The 27,669-nt window shown below is 46.4% G+C and overlaps 2 protein-coding genes across 11 annotated transcripts; both read left to right on the forward strand.

Annotated features, from left to right (window-relative positions):
- The first annotated feature begins 353 nt into the window (after positions 1 to 353).
- Positions 354 to 27,433, forward strand: LOC309326341 (uncharacterized protein). Of its 10 annotated transcripts, none has more exons than XM_081834941.1 (6): positions 354 to 470; positions 19,843 to 20,276; positions 20,483 to 20,564; positions 20,762 to 20,844; positions 22,660 to 22,786; positions 23,496 to 27,433. In XM_081834941.1, exons 1-6 carry the CDS (start codon positions 440 to 442, stop codon positions 24,890 to 24,892), a joined length of 2,154 nt encoding a protein of 717 aa, XP_081691067.1. In that variant the 5' UTR covers positions 354 to 439; the 3' UTR covers positions 24,893 to 27,433. The 10 variants fall into 10 exon arrangements, with proteins under 10 accessions (XP_081691067.1, XP_081691070.1, XP_081691072.1 ...); XM_081834944.1 differs by having other exon boundaries at positions 19,843 to 20,270; positions 20,480 to 20,564; XM_081834946.1 differs by having other exon boundaries at positions 19,843 to 20,261.
- On the forward strand, positions 2,928 to 6,368 carry LOC309327294 (uncharacterized protein; the record flags this gene model as incomplete). Its single annotated transcript, XM_081836456.1, has 3 exons — positions 2,928 to 2,985; positions 4,301 to 4,427; positions 5,308 to 6,368. The coding sequence occupies exons 2-3, from the start codon at positions 4,394 to 4,396 to the stop codon at positions 6,366 to 6,368; spliced, it is 1,095 nt and encodes a 364-aa protein (XP_081692582.1). The 5' UTR covers positions 2,928 to 2,985; positions 4,301 to 4,393.
- Positions 27,434 to 27,669: the final 236 nt, after the last annotated feature.

The following is a 27,669-nucleotide window of genomic DNA, read 5'->3' on the forward strand; positions in this document are numbered from 1 at the left end:
TTGGAAGGGAGGCGGAAAACTGATATCTAAGATGTGCCCCCTTCATTTCCGTAACACAAGGGAGGGAGCACTTGGAGAGTTAGGTTATAAACAGTAAAATTTATTGGAGAAATTTTGGAGAGTATGAGTCACTGGTCTGATGAACCTTTCCCCCTGCAAGCTGCTCCTCTTTCTGTTTCCAATGGAAGGAGCAGCTTGGCACGTCAGCCAAGATAACTTCTCGGACTGCGCAACGCACGCGGCTTCTGCTGGGCTCCTGCTCTGGAGGCGAAAACGCAGAGAGGGAGAGAAGGGTGAGCTGGGTGCGCACGGCTTGCCAAGGGTTGAAAGGAGCTGGATTCCTAGAGAGGACAGGAAATAAAAGTGTCGCGGGGGGGGAGGTCCTCCCTTCCCCCTCCCTTCCTGCAAGAGGAGGAGGGGGCTGTCGTCTCCTTTGCAAATGCTGCCTCGGCGGCGCCTTCTGCGCGCTGGTGAGTCTCCTCTCTCTTCCCCCGGAGGGGGCGTTGGGGAGAAGAGGGGTTCCCTGCCCACCCCCACCCACCCCCAAATCAGGGAGCCCAGGGTCCTCCCCCTCCATCTCTGCAAAGCCAGGGCGGGGGCTCGTTCCCAGGAGGTGTGCAGCTACAGACCCATGGATGCCCCCTTGAGCTCCTTGGAGAAATAAAGGGGCGTGTAAGTATGCCATGACTCGAGAGAGGGATCCCAGCCCATAATGTGGCCGCGGGGTGGTGGACCCGTTTCCAGCCCGTCTTCCAGGGCATCTCCGCAGAGAGGGCATTGCAAGGATCCCCTCGTTTTCCAGAGCCGGGGAGCTGAGACCCCTCCCCCCGGGTGGGCGCTGTGTTCAGCTGATCCACCTGGGCAACCCCTCCCTCCACGGAGCCGACTTTCTTTCCTCTACCTGCTCCTTAAATCAAGCGCAGCTTGGCCTGGACGTTGGCAGCAGCAGTGCTGGTTTATTGGGGGGGGGGGCTTCCCGAAATGGATTAACTGGATGGATTCTAGGCACTGACCTGATTAAAAGATCATAGCTGAGTTTCTGACGCGGGAACAGAATTTTGGAAGGTAGCTGAATGTAGAAATTGTGCGTTTTTCCTGAACTGTTTGGTTCCTGAATGTACTGCTTGTAAATACACATGGTTTTAGTCCACTCATAGGTTGCTTTATATAAGGAATAGAGGTCTGGAAATTCAAGTTATTGTTATAGGCCCAGGGTCTTTTGCCTTGCCATCCCCACTACTGACTCCCTGTTGCTACTCTGCTAAAACAGAAAAGAAAAAAAAAGGTCCCCGGATTCATTGAAAAAATCTGGTGACCATAGTGTAGGGTGGTATACAGATATAATAAATAATAATAACAATGGAAATATTTCTAAATGAAATGAATTTAAAAAAAAAGAAAAACTGGTGAAAGATTGGAACAAGGAGATCACAAATGTGTGGTATGGACCCTCCTCCATATATAGAAATAGTCTACCAGACATCAGATGCCACAAATAAATGTTACTTTGTTTTAAATTACATTATTAAATTATGCTTAAATAAGGAAAAATATATTTTCATCAGAAACCCGGGATATATGCACATATGCACTCAGTATATTAATAAAACAATGCTGTTGTGGTGGTTATAATATTTGTCCCACACCCATCTGACTGAATTGCCCCAACCACTCTGGGTGCCTCCCAACACAATATTATAAACACACTAAAACAGCAGCCATTGAAAAGTTCCCGATACAGGGCTGCCTTCAGATATCTTCTAAAAGTTGTGCAGTTCTTTATCTCCTTGACAGCCTCCCACCTGTGCAAGCAGATTTGCCTTTGCAGCAGAGTCCAAAAACAAAACAAAACTCCACAACCAGGTCAAGAACAGGCAATCTGGATCCCATCCTGACTGAAAGCAAGGTCAGAAAATAATGCAACCCCAATTCCACTGGGGGTTCACGCTAAGTACAACACAGCAAGACGGGGGGAGTAATATCAGGAACATGGAGCCAGAAAGCTGTGCTATTTCCATATAATCTCATACATTATGGCCTTCCAGACCACAAACTAGCCTTAGTCGTGGTCATCAGAGGAGTTTCAAGGACTGCATACTCATGAGTAGACCCTTTGCTCCTGATCTGCTGAAGGACTCTGGAGTCTGTAGACAAGGGCTATGTTGTCATTCTGGGACCTGGAGATTGTGGTGCTGACAGCTTGGGTGTGGTTCAGTCCAGCCCTGGTTCCTAGCAAGACTTAGCCACACTTGCTCAGAGAACATTTCTCTTCTCCTTACAATGTGTCAATTTTATAGCAATAAAGTGTGTTTGCTTTGTAGGATTTGCTAGCACCTCTAATTCAAACCTACAGAAAATGGCAGAAAAAAAGGTTCTTTCCGATCTCTTGCAGGCCTCCTGAGAGCACAAATGGATGAGCAAGACGAAACTGGCCCTGAAGCAGGAAGAGGCCATGCCATGGAAACTGGGAGCAGTGGGGGATTCTGGGAAAGCTCTGTGCAGAAGCTCTTGCATGAGGTGTACACTCTTCGCTCAGATGGGCAGAGCCAACAGTTCAGACATCTCTGCAACAAGGAGGTGAAAGGACCCCGAGAGGTTTGCAGCCTGTTCTACCACCTTGACCATCAATGGCTGGAGCCAGAAAGGCACACGAAAGCTGAGATGCTGGACCTGGTGATCTTGGAGCAGTTCCTGGCTGTCCTTCCAGCGGAGATGGAGAGCTGGGTGAGGGAATGTGGAGCAGAGACCAGTTCCCAGGCAGTGGCCCTGGCCGAAGGTTTCCTCCTGAGTCAGGCAGAGGAGAGGAAGCAGGTGGAGAAGAAGCAGGTGAGAGAGACTTTGCTCATCCTTTTTTAGGAAGTATCCAAAGCATTTTGCCTCTACCATTTTTGTTGCTCTTTCAGGAAAAGGATCTGGCTGCAGAAGTGGGCTCCAATTACTCTGAGGCAGAGAGGACTCCGTTGGACACCAGAGAGAGGCCCCTGGGTAAGGAGGAAAGGAGTTTCTTCCCCGTTTGGTCTTTCTGTTGCTTTTGAAAGTAATCTCTGAGTTCTTTCAATTTGGGGGAGGAAAACATTTGGGCCCAAGGGCACAGAAGAGCACAACAAAACTATGAAATTGGTACGCCCGTCAAATTGTACATCTCAGAGAAGCATGCACTCCTGGCTTCCAACTAACCTTTGTCTCTCAGGTGAAAGAAGAATGCCGGCAAGAACTCCTCACCCGTCTTTTCCTGGTGGTGGAGAGGAAGCAGCAGCTGTAGAAGCAGATCAGGTAGGAGGGAGGAGCCTTGTGGGGAAAGAGGCTCAGGAATGGGGCAGCCAGGGTTCCTCTGGGAATGAAGAAATCCCTCTCTCCCTCTTTGCTTTCGTCAAAGCTGTCCCAAACAAAGGCTGAAAGTGCCATTCAAGGAGGTCTATCTGCTGAAAATCAGAAACCGCTTCCTCACCTTAACTAGCCTTCTGCATGTTGCTAGTGTTATTTATCAGTATTTGCAGTTTTATTTATATATTTATGATTGAGTGCTTCGATGGGCTTCTAAGCAATTGACATATCATAAAAACAGTGCCCAAGATTCCCCAATGCACCCCCCTCCAAAAAAAAGCAGACGGGGTGCGGAGAGAGGAGATCCTTCCATTTGTGACCCTTCCATACCGATCCAGACTAGACTTCAACAAATTGTTGGCAGATTAAACACAATGCAGGATCCCAAAAAATAGGCCAGGCGCAGGAGCTTCATCCAGTATTATTTACTGAAGGGAAATGAGCATAACTATTCACGAATTCACCTCTTTGGGATTTACATAGTACTTAATAATCCACTTGCAATATATATATATAAAAAACTCACATCCATGACGGAGGAATTATGGCCTCTGTTTATAGGCAGCATGGCCTTGGCTGTGAGACCCAGACAAGTTTCCAGAACCTTCTTGAATCAATAGAATAGGAAAGATCTCTGCATATTACACCAAAAATTGCAAGCCATGTCAGTAATACAACCTCCCTCTTACCTATCCATAAGCCTTGAATTCTACCCCAGATCCTTTTTGGCTGGTCCAAGATTTCAGACTTGTCTACCAGTTTGTGGTCCAAAAACACTTAGTGGTGTCCAACCCTCAGAGCGCCATCCCTGCAGGGACCAAGTGGTACAGCCTAGTGGACCTTTGCTCAGCACTGTTGAGTCTTCTCACTGCAAATAACACAACACAGCAATGAACAGGCAGGAAACCACACCGCAAAGTGTAGTAGATACTCTTTAGACTGCCTTAGAGGAGGACCCTTGTCTTTTTCCTTTCAGGGTCCTCTGTGCTTTGAAGATGTAGCTGTGCATTTCACAGAGGAGGAGTGGGCGTTGCTGGATCCTGACCAGAGAGCTCTGCATAAGGAAGTCATGAAGGAGAATTGTGGGATCATGGCCTCCCTCGGTAAGGCTCCCAGTTGGATGATAATATCTGCTTTGAAATTCCAGAGAGAGAGAGAGAGATAGCAAACTGAAAAGCCTGCCATATTTGGATTAAGCTCAACAGAACCGCCTACTGGACCTGGTATCCTAGCAGAGCACAGGTCACCTTAAATGGAAGAGTATGGATTGTTTCATCTGGATCCTCCTCCAGTTATGCTTTTTAAAACCATGATGAGGCTGCTTTAAAACCAACTGCCCAGGCCTTTATAAATGTACAGCGGTACCTTGGGTTACAGATGCTTCAGGTTACATACGCTTCAGGTTACAGACTCCGCTAACCCAGAAATAGTATATCGGGTTAAGAACTTTCCTTCAGGATGAGAACAGAAATCATTCTCCGGCAGCGCGGCAGCAGCGAGAGGCCCCATTAGCTAATGTGGTGCTTCAGGTTAAGAACAGTTTCAGGTTAAGAACGGACCTCCGGAATGAATTAAGTACTTAACCCAAGGTACCACTGTAGTTTTCATAATTTTTAGGGAAGTGAAAGTAGATTCTGTCAGGGTTTGAGTTTTTGTTTTTGCTTCTGTCTGTTTTTGGTTGACCAAAGAGACCATGGGCCTTGGAAATGGAGCAACAAACAGGTGAGTGACAATAGAGATGCAGAAAATTCCATGACTGGGCCCTACGAAATCCATTCCAGAAAAGAGCCAGGCTTTACACATATCAGGTTCCCACAAATATGTCCATGAATACCAGTCAACACAGGCAGTGAACCCTGTAGTAACACTTCATGTCTAACCCCCTCCCATTCTTCCACTATCACAAGAGTAAATTAGCATTGTCCAATCATTTGGGGTTCCATTTATTTCTGAGGTTCTAACCCATTTCTCCCTTCATCGCAGGTGATGATCAATTGGAAATGAAGAACTGGAGAGACCACAACAAAATCCACACAGTGGAGAAACCATATAAAAATCTGGAGTATGGAGAGAGCTCCATCTCCCTTTCCACTTCCTATCAAATAAATCTTATTGGGATGAAACCATATCAGTGTTTAGAATGTAGAAAGAGATTCACCCGGAAGGAAAGTCTCACTGTCCATCAGAGAATTCATACATTAGAGAAACCCTATCATTGCTTGGAATGTGGAAAGTGCTTCAACAGGAAGTATATTCTCACTTCCCACCAAAGAATTCATACCGGGGAGAAACGATATCAGTGCTTGGAATGTGGAAAGAGGTTTACCCAGAAGGAAAGCCTCACAACCCATCAGAGTATTCACACAGGGGAGAAACCATTTCAATGTCAAGAGTGTGGAAAGAGTTTCAGTTGGAAGGAAAGTCTCACTTCCCATCAAAGAATTCATACAGGGGAGAAACCTTATCAGTGTTTGGAATGTGGAAGGAGGTTTAGTGAAAAGGACACACTTAGAGCCCATCAAAGAATTCATACAGGGGAGAAACCACATCAGTGCTTAGAATGTGGAAAGAGCTTCACTCAGAGGGGCCATCTGACTTCCCATCAAAGAATCCATACAGGAGAGAAACCATATCAGTGCTTGAAATGTGAAAAGAGCTTCAACCGGAAGGGAAGTCTCACTGCCCATCAGAGAATTCATACACTGGAGAAACCATTTCAGTGTCAAGAGTGTGGAAAGAGCTTCAGTTGGAAGACAAATCTCACTTCCCATCAAAGAATACATACAGGGGAGAAACCACATCAGTGCTTGGAATGTGGAAAGAACTTCTCCCGCAAGGAAAGTCTCATTTTCCATCTAATAATTCATACAGGGGAGAAACCCTTTCAATGTTTGGAATGTGGAAAGAGCTTCAGTCAAAGGGGCAATCTCATGTTCCATCAAAGAATTCATACAGGGGAGAAACCCTATCAATGTTTGGAATGTGGAAAGAGCTTCACCCACAAGCAAAGTCTCAATTCCCATCAAAGTATTCATACAGAATAGAGGGGTAATGTGACTTTACCTGGACACCATACTTTTGTTCATGTCCCCCATCTTTTACTGGTGCATTTGTTTCTTCCTGCCTAAGTGCAGAACCTCACATTTGTCCCTATTGCAATTCATTTTTGGTTTGGGACCAGTTCTCCAGTCTGTTAAGGTCATTTTGAATTCTGATTCCGTCTTCTGCGGCATTAACTTCCCATTTGGTCAGCATCCCCCCTCAATTCCTCCGCCCAAGTCATGTATAAAGATGCTGAACAACAGCAGACCCTAGACAGTACACTGTGCTCCCCCCCCCCACATGTCCCTTTTTGCAGGATGACAAGGAACAATGAATGACTACTCTTCGGGTTTGTTCAGTCCATCCACCTGAGAGTTTCCTTGCTCAGACCACATTTTACCAGCTTTTCTGCAAGAATATCACACTGGACATGGCCAAAGGCCTTACTGAAGTCAGGGTACATAGCATTCCCCTGATCCACCAAACTTGTAACTCCATAAAAAAAGAAAGAAATGAACTTTGTCTGGCATGACTTGTTCTTCAGAAACCCATGCTGGGTCTTAATAGTCACAGCATCCTTTTCTAATAGTTCACAGACTGACTGTTGAATTATCTGCTCTGGGACCTTCCCTGGTTGGTGGTTACCTGGGTTTTCTTTTTACCCCTTTTTGAGAACGGGGACATTAGCCCACCTCCAGGCTGCAGGATGTGTCACCTGTTCTCCAAGATTTCTCAAAGATCATAGGCAGAAACTCTGAAATCATATCAGGAAGCTCCTTTGCTAACCTGGGATGCAGCCCCTCAGGCCCGGGAGTTCTGAATTCATTTAAAATAGCTAGGAGTTCCCTCCCCCCCCCTCTTTTCCTCTCTTGGGCTGCAGCTCCTCCTTGCATCGTTTATTCTGTCATCACCAGCCTGGGAACCACTTTACTTTTGGGTGAAAACAGAGGCAAAGTAGGTGTTGAGTCGTTCTGCCTTTTCTCTGTCACCCAAGAGCATTTCTCTGTTTTCTCCACCCAGAGGACATACCACTTGCTTGTTCTTCCCCTTACTTTGGACATTTTTAAAACTTCTCTTGCAAGCTGAGCTCATTCTGAGCTTTAGTCCACCTGACATTCGCCCTGCTAGCTACTTGTACGTCCCTTCTTCCATTTCTTATAAATGCCCTTCTTAAATTTGAGCTCATCTTTCAGCTTCTTCTGCAGCCACACTGGTTTCCTTTTATGCCTCCCTCTTTTCTGCATTTGCGCCTTCAGTATTTCTCCTTCAAGAAACTCCCCTCCATCTTGGACTTCCTTCTTTTTCAGCATTCCTGACCATGGGATGGATCTCTCCCATACTTATTCCTCTTTGAAATTGGCCTCCTTAAAGTCCAGACTACACTCAGATTTCTCTTTTCTTTGTATCATGAAACCCAGGAGAACATGCTCACTTCCTCCCAAGTGTCTGAATACTTCCACTTTGCTGATCAGTTCCTCCCTGTTGGTGAGGGCTGGGTCAAGATACATTATACGCCTTTAGGTGCCAGGCAAAAACATTCCTTTTTAACCAGGCCTTTGGTTGATCTTATTGACATCCAATACCCTTTTAGAATATGGCTCTTTGGGGGGGGGTGTTGTTGGGTGGTGGTTTCTTGTTGTTGTTGTTGTTTAGTCTTTAGTCATGTCCAACTCTTCATGACCCCCTGGACCAGAGCACGCCAGGCCCTCCTGTCTTCCACTGCCTCCCGCGGTTTGGTCAAACTCATGCTGGTAGCTTCAAGACGCTGTGGTTTTTAATTTGATTTTATATATTGTGATCTTGTTTATGAACCTCCCTGAGACCTCTGGGTATAGGGTGCTACATAAATTCAATAAACAAGAAATATTAATAAATAATAGATGGTCCCCTTGTTGCTTCTTCCACCTTCTGGGAACTGAAATTGTCATCAAGACATGGAGGAAAATGTCACACCTTACGTTCTTGGCAGAGTTTGTGTTACAATGGATATTGGGGTAGCCAAAGTCTGTGTGTGGGTCCTTCTGCACCCGTGTATGTGTGAAAGCACTTATCTTTGATCATTTATTCATAAGACACTTGAGGTGGAGCCTGAGGGCTTGCACCCCTCTAGAGAGAGCCCTTCCTCCTCCCTCTCTGACTTGGGCTGACTTTGCCTTAGAGAAAAGCAGGGACCACCTCCTGAGCCGTATGGAAGATGAAATTAGCCTTCAGGGTGGGGGGGGGGGGTCTCATCACAGCATGACAGGATCCCTCTGAATGATGCCTAACTCCTTGCAGGTTAATGGTCACCCATGAAAGAGCCTTCCAGCTCAGAAGCTTCAGGGGGACCTTCTGCAGGGGCTCCAAGGGGGGGGGGGACCTGTGGGCACCTTCAGTACTGTGTGGAGGGAAACTTGCGCCCTGTGGGCGGTTTTAGTTGTGCTTCCTCCTTGCAAGAAGCCTTGGACCAGGCAGAGGGAACCCAGAGGGACTCCTGCTCACCTGAGCCCAAGGCTGCCCCGTGTGTGTGGAGGGTGTTGCAGGGGGGCCTTTGATCCAGGGCACCCTTCAGGAAGGGCAGGAGGTCCAGTACCTGTCCTGCTAGGGGATCTGCCTTCTTTCTACCTGCCCACCTGAGGGAGGCTCACCAGGTGAATTTGTGGGTGCTCTGGGTGGGCTGTCTGTGGGAATATCGGGGGGCAGGTGGGCGCTCAGTCAGTCCTAATTCCCTTAGGACCCAGGAGTCTGGAGGTTGGAACTCTCCCTGTGGCAGCAGGTCCCTCCTGTAGGGCAGAGGTCGAGGGTCTGCCCGCTAGTCGGTATTTGGTAATTCCCAAAATACCGATCCATTCATAAAACACAGGGTTCATACATAAACCAGTGACATAATTTCAAAGTTATATATTGAGCGCATATTTGATCGATTGAACGTACGGGTTTATGGCCAAGGTGTCATGTAGTGCTTCTGCGACTATGAACATTGAACAAAGGTGGCAGGACTCCATAGATGGGTGCGCACGGCTTGCCAAGGGTTAAAAGGAGCTGAACTGCATTCCTAGAGAGGACAGGATATAAAAGTGTCGAGGGGGGGAGGTCCTCCCTTCCCCCTCCCTTCCTGCAAGAGGGGGAGGGGGCTGTCGTCTCCTTTGCAAATGCTGCCTCGTGGGGCGCCTTCTGCGCGCTGGTGAGTCTCCTCTCTCTTCCCCCGGAGGGGGCGTTGGGGAGAAGAGGGGTTCCCTGCCCACCCCCACCCACCCCCAAATCAGGGAGCCCAGGGTCCTCCCCCTCCATCTCTGCAAAGCCAGGGCGGGGGCTCGTTCCCAGGAGGTGTGCAGCTACAGACCCATGGATGCCCCCTTGAGCTCCTTGGAGAAATAAAGGGGCGTGTAAGTATGCCATGACTCGAGAGAGGGATCCCAGCCCATAATGTGGCCGCGGGATGGTGGGCCCGTTTCCAGCCCGTCTTCCAGGGCATCTCCGCAGAGAGGGCATTGCAAGGATCCCCTCGTTTTCCAGAGCCGGGGAGCTGAGACCCCCTCCCCCCGGAGGGCGCTGTGTTCAGCTGATCCACCTGGGCAACCCCTCCCTCCACGGAGCCGACTTTCTTTCCTCTACCGGCTCCTTAAATCAAGCGCAGCTTGGCCTGGACGTTGGCAGCAGCAGTGCTGGTTTATTGGGGGGGCGGGGGGGCTTCCCGAAATGGATTAACTGGATGGATTCTAGGCACTGACCTGATTAAAAGATCATAGCTGAGTTTCTGACGCGGGAACAGAATTTTGGAAGGTAGCTGAATGTAGAAATTGTGCGTTTTTCCTGAACTGTTTGGTTCCTGAATGTACTGCTTGTAAATACACATGGTTTTAGTCCACTCATAGGTTGCTTTATATAAGGAATAGAGGTCTGGAAATTCAAGTTATTGTTATAGGCCCAGGGTCTTTTGCCTTGCCATCCCCACTACTGACTCCCTGTTGCTACTCTGCTAAAACAGAAAAGAAAAAAAAAGGTCCCCGGATTCATTGAAAAAATCTGGTGACCATAGTGTAGGGTGGTATACAGATATAATAAATAATAATAACAATGGAAATATTTCTAAATGAAATGAATTTAAAAAAAAGAAAAACTGGTGAAAGATTGGAACAAGGAGATCACAAATGTGTGGTATGGACCCTCCTCCATATATAGAAATAGTCTACCAGACATCAGATGCCACAAATAAATGTTACTTTGTTTTAAATTACATTATTAAATTATGCTTAAATAAGGAAAAATATATTTTCATCAGAAACCCGGGATATATGCACATATGCACTCAGTATATTAATAAAACAATGCTGTTGTGGTGGTTATAATATTTGTCCCACACCCATCTGACTGAATTGCCCCAACCACTCTGGGTGCCTCCCAACACAATATTATAAACACACTAAAACAGCAGCCATTGAAAAGTTCCCGATACAGGGCTGCCTTCAGATATCTTCTAAAAGTTGTGCAGTTCTTTATCTCCTTGACAGCCTCCCACCTGTGCAAGCAGATTTGCCTTTGCAGCACAGTCCAAAAACAAAACAAAACTCCACAACCAGGTCAAGAACAGGCAATCTGGATCCCATCCTGACTGAAAGCAAGGTCAGAAAATAATGCAACCCCAATTCCACTGGGGGTTCACGCTAAGTACAACACAGCAAGACGGGGGGAGTAATATCAGGAACATGGAGCCAGAAAGCTGTGCTATTTCCATATAATCTCATACATTATGGCCTTCCAGACCACAAACTAGCCTTAGTCGTGGTCATCAGAGGAGTTTCAAGGACTGCATACTCATGAGTAGACCCTTTGCTCCTGATCTGCTGAAGGACTCTGGAGTCTGTAGACAAGGGCTATGTTCATTCTGGGACCTGGAGATTGTGGTGCTGACAGCTTGGGTGTGGTTCAGTGCAGCCCTGGTTCCTAGCAAGACTTAGCCACACTTGCTCAGAGAACATTTCTCTTCTCCTTACAATGTGTCAATTTTATAGCAATAAAGTGTGTTTGCTTTGTAGGATTTGCTAGCACCTCTAATTCAAACCTACAGAAAATGGCAGAAAAAAAGGTTCTTTCCGATCTCTTGCAGGCCTCCTGAGAGCACAGATGGATGAGCAAGACGAAACTGGCCCTGAAGCAGGAAGAGGCCATGCCATGGAAACTGGGAGCAGTGGGGGATTCTGGGAAAGCTCTGTGCAGAAGCTCTTGCATGAGGTGTACACTCTTCGCTCAGATGGGCAGAGCCAACAGTTCAGACATCTCTGCAACAAGGAGGTGAAAGGACCCCGAGAGGTTTGCAGCCTGTTCTACCACTTTGACCTTCAGTGGCTGAAGCCAGAAAGGCACATGAAAGCTGAGATGCTGGACCTGGTGATCTTGGAGCAGTTCCTGGCTGTCCTTCCAGCGGAGATGGAGAGCTGGGTGAGGGAATGCGGAGCAGAGACCAGTTCCCAGGCAGTGGCCCTGGCCGAAGGTTTCCTCCTGAGTCAGGTGGAGGAGAGGAAGCAGGTGGAGAAGAAGCAGGTGAGAGAGACTTTGCTCATCCTTTTTTAGGAAGTATCCAAAGCATTTTGCCTCTACCATTTTTGTTGCTCTTTCAGGAAAAGGATCTGGCTGCAGAAGTGGGCTCCATTTACTCTGAGGCAGAGAGGACTCCGTTGGACACCAGAGAGAGGCCCCTGGGTAAGGAGGAAAGGAGTTTCTTCCCCGTTTGGTCTTTCTGTTGCTTTTGAAAGTAATCTCTGAGTTCTTTCAATTTGGGGGAGGAAAACATTTGGGCCCAAGGGCACAGAAGAGCACAACAAAACTATGAAATTGGTACGCCCGTCAAATTGTACATCTCAGAGAAGCATGCACTCCTGGCTTCCAACTAACCTTTGTCTCTCAGGTGAAAGAAGAATGCCGGCAAGAACTCCTCACCCATCTTTTCCTGGTGGTGGAGAGGAAGCAGCAGCTGTAGAAGCAGATCAGGTAGGAGGAACGAGCCTTGTGGGGAAAGAGGCTCAAGAGTGGGGCAGCCAGGGTTCCTCTGGGAATGAAGAAATCCCTCTCTCCCTCTTTGCTTTCGTCAAAGCTGTCCCAAACAAAGGCTGAAAGTGCCATTCAAGGAGGTCTATCTGCTGAAAATCAGAAACAGCCTCCTCACCTTAACTAGCCTTCTGCATGTTGCTAGTGTTATTTATCAGTATTTGCAGTTTTATTTATATATTTATGATTGAGTGCTTCGATGGGCTTCTAAGCAATTGACATATCATAAAAACAGTGCCCAAGATTCCCCAATGCACCCCCCTCCAAAAAAAAAGCAGACGGGGTGTGGAGAGAGGAGATCCTTCCATTTGTGACCCTTCCATACCGATCCAGACTAGACTTCAACAAATTGTTGGCAGATTAAACACAATGCAGGATCCCCAAAAATAGGCCAGGCGCAGGAGCTTCATCCAGTATTATTTACTGAAGGGAAATGAGCATAACTATTCACGAATTCACCTCTTTGGGATTTACATAGTACTTAACAATCCACTTGCAATATATATATAAAAAACTCACATCCATGACGGAGGAATTATGGCCTCTGTTTATAGGCAGCATGGCCTTGAGATAGAAAAATAACAGGGCCAGCTTCAACCAGCTGTACTCAGCTTCTCTGAAGGATTAACCCAAACATCAGGAACCTTCTGCTTGTTTCCAGGCAGAATGGAAAAACTGATGACCAGCTAGTCACTTGCCGCTTGCAGCTTGTAGTAGCTTCTACGCTGTGAGACCCAGACAAGTTTCCAGAACCTTCTTGAATCAATAGGATAGGAAAGATCTCTGCATATTACACCAATACTTTCTATACCAAAAATTGCAAGCCATGTCAGTAATACAACCTCCCTCTTACCTATCCACAAGCCTTGAATTCTATCCCAGATCTTTTTTGGCTGGTCCAAGATTTAAGACTTCTGTACCAGTTCGTCATCCAAAAATACTTAGTGGTGCCCAACCCTCAGAGCACCATCCCTGCAGGGACCAAGTGGTACAGCCTAGTGGACCTTTGCTCAGCATTTTTTAGTCTTCTCACTGCAAATAACACAACACAGCAATGAACAGGCAGGAAACCACACCGCAAAGTGTAGTAGATAATCTTTAGACTGCCTTAGAGGAGGACCCTTGTCTTTTTCCTTTCAGGGTCCTCTGTGCTTTGAAGATGTAACTGTGCATTTCACGGAGGAGGAGTGGGCGTTCTTGGATCCTGACCAGAGAGCTTTGCATAAGGAAGTCATGGAGGAGAATCGTGGGATCATGGCCTCCCTCGGTAAGGCTCCCAGTTGGATGATAATATCTGCTTTGAAATTCCATTTATTTCTGAGGTTCTAATCCATTTGTCTCTTCATCGCAGGTGGTGATGAATTGGGAATGAATAACAGGGGAGAACATGGAAAAATCAACACAGTGCAGAAACCACATAAATATGTGGAGTGCGGAGAGAGCTCTATCACCCTTTCCACTTCTCATCAAATAATTCATATAGGGGAGAAACCATATCAGTGCTTGAAATGTGAAAAGAGCTTCAACCGGAAGGGAAGTCTCGCTGCCCATCAGAGAATTCATACACTGGAGAAACCATTTCAGTGTCAAGAGTGTGGAAAGAGCTTCAGTTGGAAGACAAATCTCACTTCCCATCAAAGAATACATACAGGGGAGAAACCACATCAGTGCTTGGAATGTGGAAAGAATTTCTCCCGCAAGGAAAGTCTCATTTTCCATCTACTAATTCATACAGGGGAGAAACCCTATCAATGTTTGGAATGTGGAAAGAGCTTCAGTCAAAGGGGCAATCTCACGTTCCATCAAAGAATCCATACAGGGGAGAAACCCTATCAATGTTTGGAATGTGGAAAGAGCTTCACCCACAAGCAAAGTCTCAATTCCCATCAAAGTATTCATACAGGGCACAAGCCATATCAGTGCCTAGAATGTGGAAAGAGATTCGGTCGCAGATCCTACCTCACTTCCCATCAAAGACTTCATACAGGGGAGAAACCATATCAGTGCCTGGAATGTGGAAAGAGCTTCAATCAGAGCTCTGGTCTCACATCCCATCAAAGAATTCATACAGGGGAGAAACGTTTTCAGTGCTTCAAATGTGGAAAGAGCTTCATTCACAAGGCTAGTCTCACTTCCCATCAAAGAATTCATACAGGGGAGAAACCATATCAATGCTTTGAATGTGGAAAGAACTTCAGAAAAAGTGTCCATCTGACTTTCCATAAAAGAATTCATACAGGGGAAAAACCATATCACTGCTTGGATTGTGGAAAGAGCTTCAGTAGAAAGGACAATCTCACTTCCCATCAAAGAATCCATACAGGGCAGAAATTGTATCAGTGCTTGGATTGTGGAAAGAGCTTCAGCAGAAAGGACCATCTCACTTCCCATCAAAGAATTCATATGGGGAGAAACCATAACAGTGCTTGGAATGTGGAAAGAGCTTCAGAGGACCAAGCCCACTTTCCATCCCATAACTCACAGCAGGGAGAATAGTTGAATTACAGAATCATAGTGTTAGAAGGGACTCTGAGGGTCATCTAGATTAACTCCCTGCAATGCAGGAAGCTCAACTAAAGGTGTTTGGGGTTTTTCAACTGGAGTTCACCAGAGCTTTGCTCTGCCACCTCTCAGGTGGGTGCCATTGCCATTCTCAAAGAACAAGGGAGAAGTTTGTGGTGTGTTTTGGCACTATTTTTCTAGAAAAACAGCACTGTCTGTGACAGGTGGCCATTCAGCCTCTGCTGAAAAACCTCCAATCAAGAACAGGCCAGCAACTTCTGGTGGAGTCTGTTCTGTAGTGAATTAGCTCTTACTGACAGAAAGTTATGCCTACTGTTTAGCTGGAATCTCCTTTCCTGTTACTTGAATCAATGGCCTCAGTCCTAACCTCTGCAGCAGGAGAAAACCAGCTTGCTCCATTTTCCATGCTCCAATTTCTCCTAAAAGCTGCTCCTCCTGTTTCTGTTTTCAAATGTTAGGGGAAATTCCGGGGTGCTAGGATACTCAGCAGACCAGCTTGTTGGGGTGCAAGTCTCCCGCAGGTCTCTGCGGTCAGCAAAAGAAGGAAGTTCTAACCAAGTAACAAAGCAAAACAGCAGTCCGTAGACCACGACCTTTATTGTTGCGCAATAGGTCCCAGCAAGGAGTAAGAACCCTGAACACAGGTTACACACTACCCAGAATGCATTTCAAAGAAACATCATTCATACATCACTGATACATCATCATCATCATCATCATCATAATTTATTTATACCCCACCCATCTGGCTGGTTTTCCCCAGCCACTCTGGGCAGATTCCAACAAAAGATTAAAAATACATTAAAACATCATCATTAAAAACTTCCCTAAACAGGGCTGCCTCTATATGTCTTCTAAAGGTCATATGGTTGTTTATTTCTTTAACATCTGATGGGAGAGCGTTCCACAGGGCAGGTGCCACTACCGAGAAGGCCCTCTGCCTGGTTCCCTGTAACCTCACTTCTCACATGGAGGGAACCACCAGAAGGCCCTCAGAGCGGGCCCTCAGTGTCCGATCTGAACGATGGGGGTGGCGATGCTCCTTCAGGTATACTGGGCTCCTTCAGGTATCCTTCGGGTATACTGGTATACAAGGAGGGAGGAGAGTTGTGAGGATACCCAAGTTTGTCAAGTTGCCCTGCTTATCAGATTAAGTTCCATACACCTTAAGTAAAGGTAAAGGAACCCCTGACCATTAGGTCCAGTCGTGACCGACTCTGGGGTTGCGGCACTCATCTCACTTTATTGGCGGAGGGAGTTGGCGTCCAGCTCCTGGGTCATGTGGCCAGCATGACTAAGCTGCTTCTGGCGAACCAGAGCAGTGCATGGAAACGCCGTTTACCTTCCCGCCAGAGTGGTACCTATTCATCTACTTGCACTTTGACTGCTTTCAAACTGCTAGATTGGCAGGAGCAGGGACCGAGCAACGGGAGCTCACCCCGTCACAGGGATTCAAACCGCCGACCTTCTGATCGGCTAGTCCTAGGCTCTGTGGTTTAACTCACAGCGCCACACGCGTCCCTACTGTTACGGTAAAATCTGGGTGCGAGGCTGCTCTGCCACCCAGCTCGTCGGACTAAGTCCGTGGGTCCCTGCGGAGGAAAATGAGCTCAGCCGGGGACAGGAGCAAGCAGCAGAAGATCCAAGTTTATTGCGCAACAGGTTCAAGGCGAGATTGAACAGTGAGAAAGGGGTGACATGAGCTTTTGAAACTTCCCTCCATGTCCCAGAATACAGTGCAAAATACGTCCCAGTTACATCATGAATACATTAAGAAGAGGTTGGGTTACACAGGATTAACATATGGAGGAGGGAGGGGGGAATATTCAGAGCTGGAGATATGCGCAGATAAGCACATCCTGAGCACCGGTGATGAGAAGACAATGGTCCATGTACTGGCATTGCCCGGAGGAAAGGCTTGGCAGAGTGATTTGACAGGATTAGGGTCTTGACACCTTGCTTGAGGGATTATGGAGGACAGGGGAGGTGTGATGGAGTCCTAGAGAAATTGAGCAAATTGGCACGTTGATTTTCTATGAATTTTATAGATTTTAGTCTCTTTTGACATTGACAATTGGAAATAAATAGATATATTGTAGCGAAGAAGAAGGTGAAGAAGACATGCCCCCCCCCTTCCGTATCACTACTGACACCTTAAGTAGCCGCCACCTAAAGAGCAATAAAACTATTAATGCATATCCTTGTCTTCTGGCCTTCTCAAGGAGGGGAGGATGGGCTTTGGGAACACCTGGCCTGAGCAAACCCATCAGCAGATGTCCATTGTTTCCCTCAAGGGAGGGGTGCTGTGTACATGACTTCATGTCTCGGGGATTATGGAGGAGGGCGGTGTCCAAGTCTGCCTTCCCTTTTGAAGCAAAATGTCATTGAAATGGGAAGAATTGGTTAAGGCATTGATTTTATATGCTTTTTCAAAGGTTAGTACTCCATCAGCACTGTCAAAGACAAAGGAATACAATTTGACGCTTTCTTACAACAATGTAAGAGGTTCTGGCAATCGAAACCAGAAGAGATACAATTTACCAGCTTTCGCCATTATCTACACAGAAGCTGGTGCTCAGTCAACCGTGCAAAAGCTGAGCTGCTGGGCTGAAGACTTTGCACCGCTCCCTGGTAGTTACCTACTTCGCACAATAGGGGCGCTGTTTGGTAATACCCGATTGGTTAGCTGTCGGATTTCAGAGCTCCCCGCTGGTCGATCTTTGGTAATTCTCAAAATACAGACTCCATTCATAAAACACAGGGTTCATTCATCAAGCAGTAACATAAATATATTTGTGGGATGTGAAAGACATAGCAGTCGTGCACAACATTCCTAGAGTGAAAACAAAATAAAAAAATTCCTTCCAGTAGCACCTTAAAGACCAACTGAGTTAGTTCTAGGTATGAGCTTTCGTGTGCATGCACACTTCACGAAAGCTCATACCTAGAACTAACTCAGTTGGTCTTTAAGGTGCTACTGGAAGGAATTTTTTTATTTTGTTTTGACCATGGCAGACCAACACGGCTACCTATCTGTAACATTCCTAGAGTGGACATGCAAGGGGATGTTTTGTACAAACTTCCTCTGCATGTGACTAGAGGTGGGCGTGGCCTTACCTGCCCAGGTAACAAAAGGGCCAGGCAGGGAGCACACTTCCTCTCTTGGACTGTCTTCTCCATCTTGCTTTTATCGAAGAAGCAACAGTTCTTCAGCTAGAGCCCTGTTTCCTTCCAGCCAACGGAGCACCCAGTATGGGATAGTGCCACCTGTATATATTTTGTAACCTAAGTCTGCCTTCAGAGATGCAATTGTGAACTGATGATACTGTGAGTAAACTTGTTTTTACTGACTTTAAATAAGATTGTCGTGTCTATTCTTTCTAAGAGGGACAAAAGGGAATTACCAGAAATCCTATATTTAGAAGCTCAAACGAGCTGGCAGCAAGTTAACCGCTGTGCGTTTAAAGGGGGAGTGTTTAAACTCTGCTAAGTCATGGAACTTGCTAAGGCAAGTTAGGAAGGATATTATTAAACAATATATCCTCTCCTGCCTCCCTGAACATTCCGACAATATTGAGCTTCTATTTGATCGATTGAACGTGCTGGTTTACAGCCGTGGTTAATGCAGTGCTTCTGCGACTATGAAGGAAGGTGGCAGGACTCATCGGCCAGTAAGATGTGCCCCCCTTTCATTTCCGTAACACAAGGGAGGGAGCAGATTAGAACCGCCCCCCCCAAACTTCTCTGACTGCGCAGCACACATGGCTTCTGCTGGGCTCCTGCTCTGGAGGCGAAAACGCAGAGAGGGAGAGAAGGGTGAGCTGGGTGCGCACGGCTTGCCAAGGGTTAAAAGGAGCTGAGCGATTCCTAGAGAGGACAGGAAATAAAAGTGTCGCGGGGGGGGGGGACAGGTCCTCCCTTCCCCCTCCCTTCCTGCAAGAGGGGGAGGGGGCTGTCGTCTCCTTTGCAAATGCTGCCTCGTGGGGCGCCTTCTGCGCGCTGGTGAGTCTCCTCTCTCTTCCCCCGGAGGGGGCGTTGGGGAGAAGAGGGGTTCCCTGCCCACCCCCACCCACCCCCAAATCAGGGAGCCCAGGGTCCTCCCCCTCCATCTCTGCAAAGCCAGGGCGGGGGCTCGTTCCCAGGAGGTGTGCAGCTACAGACCCATGGATGCCCCCTTGAGCTCCTTGGAGAAATAAAGGGGCGTGTAAGTATGCCATGACTCGAGAGGGGGACCCCTGCCCATAATGTGGCCGCGGGATGGTGGGCCCGTTTCCAGCCCGTCTTCCAGGGCTTCTTCACAGAGAGGGCATTGCAAGGATCCCCTCGGGTCCAGAGCCGGGGAGCTGAGACCCCTCCCCCCGGAGGGCGCCGTGTTCAGCTGATCCATCCAGGCAACCCCTCACCTATTTCCTCTACCTGCTCGCAAAATCAAGCGCAGCTGCGTTTGTAACCTGGACGTTGGCAGCTGCAGTGCTGGTTTAGCGGGGGAGGGGCGCTTCCCGAAATGGATTAACTGAATGGATTCAAGGCACTGACCTGATGAAAAGATCATAGCCGAGATTCTGATGCAGGAAAAGAATTTTGGAAGGTAGCAGAATGTAGAAAGTGTGTGTTTTTCTCTGGTGGGAAAATATTTGTAATGGGAAATGATAATATTATTGTTATTATGATTATTATTACTCCTGAACTGTTTGGCCCCTGAATGTGTATTTTGTAAATGCACATGGTTTTAGTCCACTCATACGTTGCTTTATACAATGAATAGGTGCCTAGAAATTCCAGTTATTGTTGTAGCAGTGATCAAGTTTTAATTCTGGTGGGTGCTGTTTTATTTGGGGGAGGATTTATTTTAAATTGCTTTTGAATGTTAGGTGTTAATTTGGATTTTTGGATTTCTTTTGTAAAAAGTTTCCTTCTGATCTCTTGCAGGCTTCCTGAGAGGGCAGATGGATGAGAGAGACTCAACTGGCCCTGAAGGAGGAAGAGGCCATGCCATGGAAACTGGGAGCAGTCGGGGATTATGGGAAAGCTCTGGGCAGAAGCTCCTGGGAGAGGAGGACACCCTTCGCTCAGAGGTGCAGAGCCAGCAGTTGAAACAGTTCTGCTCCCAGGAGGCCAAAGGACCCCGAGAGGTTTGCAGCCGACTCCACCACCTTTGCCACCAGTGGCTGAAGCCAGAAAGGCACATGAAAGCTGAGATGCTGGACCTGGTGATCTTGGAGCAGTTCCTGGCTGTCCTTCCAGCAGAGATGGAGAGCTGGGTGAGGGAATGTGGAGCAGAGACCAGTTCCCAGGCAGTGGCCCTGGCCGAAGGTTTCCTCCTGAGTCAGGCGGAGGAGAGGAAGCAGGTGGAGAAGAAGCAGGTGAGAGAGACTTTCCTCTGGATGCTCCCAAGGGGCTCCAAACAGGAGAAAGAACATACTAAAAGCCTATACTAATTGCTCATCCTTTTGGGGGTGGGGGAAGCATCCAAGGAATGACATGAGATACCCCTAAAGATTTTGCCTCTGTCGTTCCTTCTCTAGCCTTTCTCTGCATTCTCAATTTGGAATTCTTGTTGCTCTTTCAGGAAAAGGATCTGGTTGCAGAAATGGGCTCCAATTACTCTGAGGCAGAGAGGACTCCGTTGGACACCAGAGAGAGGCCCCTGGGTAAGGAGGAAAGGAGTTTCTTCCCCGTTTGGTCTTTCTGTTGCTTTTGAAAGTAATCTCTGATTTCTTTCAATTTGGGGGGGGGAGACATTTGGGCCCATAAGAGCACAACAAAACTATGAAATTGGTACGCCCGTCAAATTGTACATCTCAGAGAAGCATGCACTCCTGGCTTCCAACTAACCTTTGTCTCTCAGGTGAAAGAAGAATGCCGGCAAGAACTCCTCACCCGTCTTTTCCTGGTGGTGGAGAGGAAGCAGCAGCTGTAGAAGCAGATCAGGTAGGAGGGAGGAGCCTTGTGGGGAAAGAGGCTTAGGAGTGGGGCAGCCAGGGTTCCTCTGGGAATGAAGAAATCCCTCTCTCCCTCTTTGCTTTCGTCAAAGCTGTCCCAAACGAAGGCTGAAAGTGCCATTCAAGGAGGTCTATCTGCTGAAAATCAGGAATAGCCAACTCACCTTTACTAGCCTTCTGCATGTTGCTAGTATTATTTATCAATACTTGTAGTTTTATTTATATATTTATTATTGAGTGCTTCGATGGGCTTCTAAGCAGTTGACATATCATAGAAACAGTGACCAAGATTCCCCAAACCCCCTCCCCCCAAAAAAAAACAGACCATGGGGTGAAGAGTGAGGACGTCCTTTCATTTCTGCCTCCATATGACCCGTGAAGTTGACCTTTGGTCATTGTGTGGTTCCCCCACCCCAAAACAGAGCATGGGGAAAGTACAGAGTGGATCCTCATCCCCAGCCTTTCCCCACCTTTAAACCAGGCCAAAACAGGGTCCCAGTGCTATTTCGGAGACAGAGACCTTGACTTACCTCCATATTGTCATTGGGGAACCCCATAGTCAACAAGCCTACCCGGGGCTATGACACTGATCATGGATCCTAGTGCCTGAAGATTTTTAAGAAAACCATCCTAGATGCCATCAAACCTGCCAGTCAGCAAACAGTGTAATGTCGTAAACCGTCGTACAAGGACTACACAGATGAACATCCATCTGAATACTACGTCCGTCTGGTAGCCTCCATAAAACATAGGCAGGGATTTACCTGGAAAACCTCCCAACATGAAGGGAGTTATAAATGGGTTCTTTAAGGACAAATCCATGTTTGACATCAGGAATGCCCTAAACCCGCATATTGGTTATGATGGGGAAAGCATTAGCAAGTTATTTTCAATAGCCAAATCAGTGTTCAACACCTTAGATGAGAGAAGTCCAAGGAGACCCCAGGCAGATCCAGGCAAGTATATGCCCATAATTATTAAATGCTTAAGTTTGAAGGGATAGTGCAGGAGGCTAAGCAGGAAAGAGAGTTTAGAGGCCTCCCCCTTGAGCTGAAGAACGAGATACCCCCTTGGTTGTGGGGGCTGGAATCTAACCCTGTGCAACTCTTGAATCTGCCACAGCAGTCAAATTAAAATACAGCAAAGACCTGCCATTTCCTTGTACCAAACAGTATCCTCTTCCAAAGAAAGCCATAACTGGATTCACATCCACGACGGAGGAATTCTGGCCTCTGTTTATAGGCAGCATGGCTTTGGGATAGAAAAATAACAGGACCAGCTTCAACCAGCTGTACTCAGCTTCTCTGAAGGATTAACCCAAACATCAGGAACCTTCTGCTCATTTCCAGCCAGAATGGAAAAAATTGCTGATCATCTAGAGACTAGACGCTTGCAGCTTGTAGCTTGTGAGACCCAGACAAGTTTCCAGAACCTTCTTGAATCAATAGAATAGGAAAGATCTCTGCATATTACACCAAAAATTGCAAGCCATGTCAGTAATACAACCTCCCTCTTACCTATCCATAAGCCTTGAATTCTACCCCAGATCCTTTTTGGCTGGTCCAAGATTTAAGACTTGTCTACCAGTTCGTCATCCAAAAATACTTAGTGGTGCCCAACCCTCAGAGCGCCATCCCTGCAGGGACCAAGTGGTACAGCCTAGTGGACCTTTGCTCAGCATTTTTTAGTATCCCCATTGCAAATAACACAACACAGCAATGAACAGGCAGGAAACCACACCGCAAAGTGTAGTAGATACTCTTTAGACTGCCTTAGAGGAGGACCCTTGTCTTTTTCCTTTCAGGGTCCTCTGTGCTTTGAAGATGTAGCTGTGCATTTCACAGAGGAGGAGTGGGCGTTGCTGGATCCTGACCAGAGAGCTTTGCATAAGGAAGTCATGAAGGAGAATCGTGGGATCATGGCCTCCCTCGGTAAGGCTCCCAGTTGGATGATAATATCTGCTTTGAAATTCCATAGATCAATCTATGTATCATCTATCTATTTATATCTATCATCTATCATCTTATCTATATCTCTATCTATCTATCTATCTATCTATCATCTCAAAATGAGAAACCTGCCAGATGTTTTTGGAGCTCAACAGCGCCACCTACAGCACCTGGGATTCTAACACTTCACAGGTCACCATAACTGGAGGGGTATGGATTGTTTCATCTGTGAAAATTCATCCTCCAGTGACGACTTTAAAAAATCCTGATCAGCCTGCTCTGAAGTGCCCAGGCCTTCATAAATTTAGTTTTCAGAATTTTTAGGCAAGTGAAAGTAGATTCTGTCAGGATTTGTATGTTTGTTTTTGCTTCTGTCTGTTTTTGGTTGACCAAAGAGACTATGGACCTTGGAAATGGAGCAACAAACAGGTGACTGACAATAGAGATGCAGAAAATTCCATGATTGGGCCAAAAAAAAATCCATTCAAGAAAAGAGCCAGGCTTTGCACATCTCAGGTTCCCACAAATCCGTCCATGAATACCAGTCAGCAAAGGCAGTGAACCCTGTAGTAAGACCTCATGCCTAACCCTCCTCCCTTCTTACACTATCACAAGAGTTAATTTTCATTGTCCAGTCATTTGGGGCTCCATTTATTTCTGAGGTTCTAATCCATTTCTCTTTCCATTGCAGGTGAGGTTGAATTGGCAATGAAGAACAAGGGAGACCATGACAAAACCCACACAGTAGAGAAACCATATGAATATTTGGAGTGTGGAGAGAACTCCATCTCCCTTTCCACTCCCTATCAAATAAATCCTATTGGGATGAAACCATATCAGTGTTTGGAATGTGGAAAGAGATTCAGTCAGAGCTCCAATCTCACTTCCCACCAAAGAATTCATACCGGGGAGAAACCATATCAGTGCTTGGAATGTGGAAAGAGATTCAGTCAGAGCTCCAATCTCACTTCCCACCAAAGAATTCATACCGGGGACAAACCCTATCAGTGTTTGGAATGTGGAAAGAGATTCAGTCATAGCTCCGGTCTCACTTCCCACCAAAGAATTCATACCGGGGACAAACCCTATCAGTGTTTGGAATGTGGAAAGAGATTCAGTCAAAGCTCCAGTCTCACTTCCCACCAAAGAATTCATACAGGGGAGAAACCCTATCAGTGCTTCGAATGTGGAAAGAGCTTCAGTCACATGGCCATTCTCACTTCCCATCAAAGAATTCATACAGGGGAGAAACCATATCAGTGCTTGGAATGTGGAAATAGCTTCAGAAAAAGCATCCATCTCACGGTCCATCTGAGAATTCATTCAGGGCAGAAACCATATCAGTGCTTGGAATGTGGAAAGAGCTTCGGTACAAAGAATCATCTGACTATCCATCAAAGAATTCATACAGGGGAGAAACCCTATCAATGCTTTGAATGTGGAAAGAGCTTCATTCACAAGGTCAGTCTCACTTCCCATCAAAGAATCCATACAGGGGAGAAACCCTATCAGTGTCTGGAATGTGGAAAGATCTTCAGTCACAGTGGCTCTCTCAGTTTACATCAAAGAATTCATACAGGGCAAAAGCCATATCTGTGCTTAAAATGTGGAAAGAGATTTGATCGGAGCTCCACTCTCACCAACCATCAAATAACTCATACAGGGGAGAAATCATATCAGTGCTTGGATTGTGGAAAGAGCTTCACCCAGAAGCAAAGTCTCACTGCCCATCAGAGAATTCATACACTGGAGAAACCATTTCAATGTCAAGAGTGTGGAAAGAGCTTCAGTTGGAAGGAAAGTCTCAATTCCCATCAAAGAATTCATACAGGGGAGAAACCATACCAATGTTTGGAATGTGGAAAGAACTTCAATCATAGCTCCAATCTCACCTCCCATCAAAGAATCCATGCAGGGGAGAAACCCTATAAGTGTCTGGAATGTGGAAAGTGCTTCAGTCGGAAGGACAATCTCATTTCCCATCAAAGAATCCATATGGGGAGAAACCATAACAGCGCTTGGAATGTGGAAAGAGCTTCAGAGGGCCAACCTCACTTTCCATCCAAGAACTCTCAGCAGGGAGAATAGTTGAATTGTAGGATCATAGGGTTGGAAGACGGAGACAGCATCTTAAAAAGCAGAGACATCACCTTGCCGACAAAGGTCCGTAAAGTTAGAGCTCTGGTTTTCCCAGTAGTGATGTATGGAAGTGAAAGCTGGACCATAAAGAAGGCTGATCGCCGAAGAATGGATGCTTTTGAATTCTGGTGCTGGAGGAGACTCTTGAGAGTCACATGGACTGCAAGAAGATCAAACGTATCCATTCTTAAGGAAATTAGCCCTGAGTGCTCCCTGGAAGGACAGATCCTGAAGCTGAGGCTCCAATACTTTGGCCACCTCATGGGAAGAGAAGACTCCCTGGAAAAGACCCTGATGTTGGGAAAGATGGAGGGCACAAGGAGAAGTGGACGACAGAGGACGAGATGGTGGGAAAGTGTTCTCGAAGCAACCAGCATGAGTCTGCGGGAGGCAGTGGAAGACAGGAGTGCCTGGCGTGCTCTGGTCCATGGGGTTACAAAGAAGTGGACACCACTAAACAACCAGAACAGTGTTGGAAGGGACTCTGAGGGTCATCTAATCTAACCCCATGCATTGCAGGAACCTCAGCTAAAGCATCCATGACCAGGGCTGATATTTTTCAGCTGGAGCTCACCAGAGCTCTGCTCTGGCTCCTCTCAGGTGGGTGCCATTGCCATTCTCAAAGAACAAGGGAGAACTTCGTGGTGTGTTCTGGCACCTCTTTTTCTAGAAAAATAGCACTGTCTGTGACAGATCGTCATTCAGCCTCTCCAATCAAGAACAGTCCAGCACCTTCTGCTGAAGTCTGTTCTACAGTGATATCACTCTTTCTGTTAGAAAGTTATGCCTGCTATTTAGCTGGAATCTCCTTTCCTGTAACTTGAAGTCAATGGCCTCAGTCCTAACCTCTGTGGCAGGAGAAAACCATCTTGCTCCATCTTCCATGGCACAGCCCTTTAGTTATTAGAAGATGCCTCTCAAGGCTTCCTGTTTCTGGCGGTGGGAAATGGTGGACTCCCACAAGATCGGACCCCAGCCGTTCCAATAATTCAGGGCTGATATGGGGGTAATTAGCCCTGGCAGCCTCCACAGGGTAGGGGAGGACTGTCTCAAAGACCTGCGGATTGTCCGAGATTGCCAGCATGCACTAAGGTGCAGCCGGCAGGACACTGGGTCAACAAGCACGGAATGACTGGCACTCCTTTGATGTCATTCTCATAGCCGGGAGCATCTGTTTGGGAATATTAATAGATTTGGACGATAAACAGACACGGCTGGATTGAAGGAGCGTGAGGAAAAACCTGCAGAAGTGTACAGTTCCTGGGGGTTAAGTTCGGACTTCAAAGAGATTCTCATCATGGTGTTTGGATTACGTTTGCTATGTTTTCTCTCTCTCTATACTCAACAATTATAATTGGTCTTTTATGTCAAGCCTCATTAAGAATTTAAACTTTTTTAAAAAGAGTACAGATGGACTTTTATTTATAATTAGGCGTTTAACCGCTAGGTTTCATTTCGGATTTGAGAGATCTGATGGAGATGCAGGAAGAGACAAGGTGGTTTCCACTAGTTTCTACTAGTGACACAGCATGAAATTTTATCTCTCTTCCTTTCTTTGAGACAAGAGGAGCTGTGTGCTGACTGACTTTGTGATGAATCAAGAACAATACACAGTGCAGCTGTTTGCAGAAGCTTTTTATATTCATTATGAGTGAAAGAAAAAGCTAAGGGATGTCTAGCAGCCCTCCCCTAGGGCTCAGGGGGGAGAGTGCAGTTTCCAAAGGCCAATCGATCGCCAAATGACTGATACCATAGAACACAGTTTAATATTGCAAACAGTTTTGCCTAATAACTTAATTTGGAAGGTACTGGTTTAACAAAGTTCAAAAGGAAGGTTGGACAATTAAGGAGTTGCTACCCCATCAAAGATAACAGACCTAGACAACATCCTGGAATTGGAACGGAATCAGACGAAGCTGAGCTGAGAAAAAGTCAGTTGGGAAAAAATTTATATTAACAAAGTTATATTTGGACGATGAAAGTACAGTGGTACCTCAGGTTAAGTACTTAATTCATTCCGGAGGTCCATTCTTAACCTGAAACTGTTCTTAACCTGAAGCACCACTTTAGCTAATGGGGCCTCCCGCTGCCGCCGCACCACCGGAGCATGGTTTCTGTTCTCATCCTGAAGCAAAGTTCTTAACCCAAGGTAATATTTCTGGGTTAGCGGAGTTTGTAACCTGAAGCGTATGTAACCCAAGGTACCACTGTATATGGTGTTTGGCATGAATGAGAATCCTGGGCCCAGGAGCAAAAAATTACCAACCGTTAATATTGAGATGTGGAAAATAGGAAACAACAAGGAGAAGTAGGACTAAGATCTCCTCCAGAGATCCAGACCATGGGGAGCCCCAAGAAATTAATAAATACAATTTGGACTATAATTTGATATTTTTTATTTTTGTTTTTTTGTTTTTAATTGAAGTATTATGATCAGATGTTTAATTGGATGTTTTCTATTGGAAAATAAATAAAAATGATTTAAAAGAAGAAGAAGATGGCTCTCATATCTCCTCTTATTCTCCTTTTCCATGATAAACACCCCATCTGGCTGGGTTTCCCAGACACTCTGGGCGGCTTCCAACAAAATATTAAAATACAATAATACAATACCATATTTTTCACTCCATAAGGTGCACCGGACCATAGGGTGCACCTAGCTTTTAGAGGGGGAAATCTTATTCAGTACATCAGTAGACCACCACCTTCATTGTTGCGCAAGGGAT

The sequence above is a fragment of the Podarcis erhardii genome (assembly GCF_964252035.2).
Source record: "Podarcis erhardii genome assembly, chromosome: 13".
Taxonomy (NCBI): domain Eukaryota; kingdom Metazoa; phylum Chordata; class Lepidosauria; order Squamata; family Lacertidae; genus Podarcis; species Podarcis erhardii.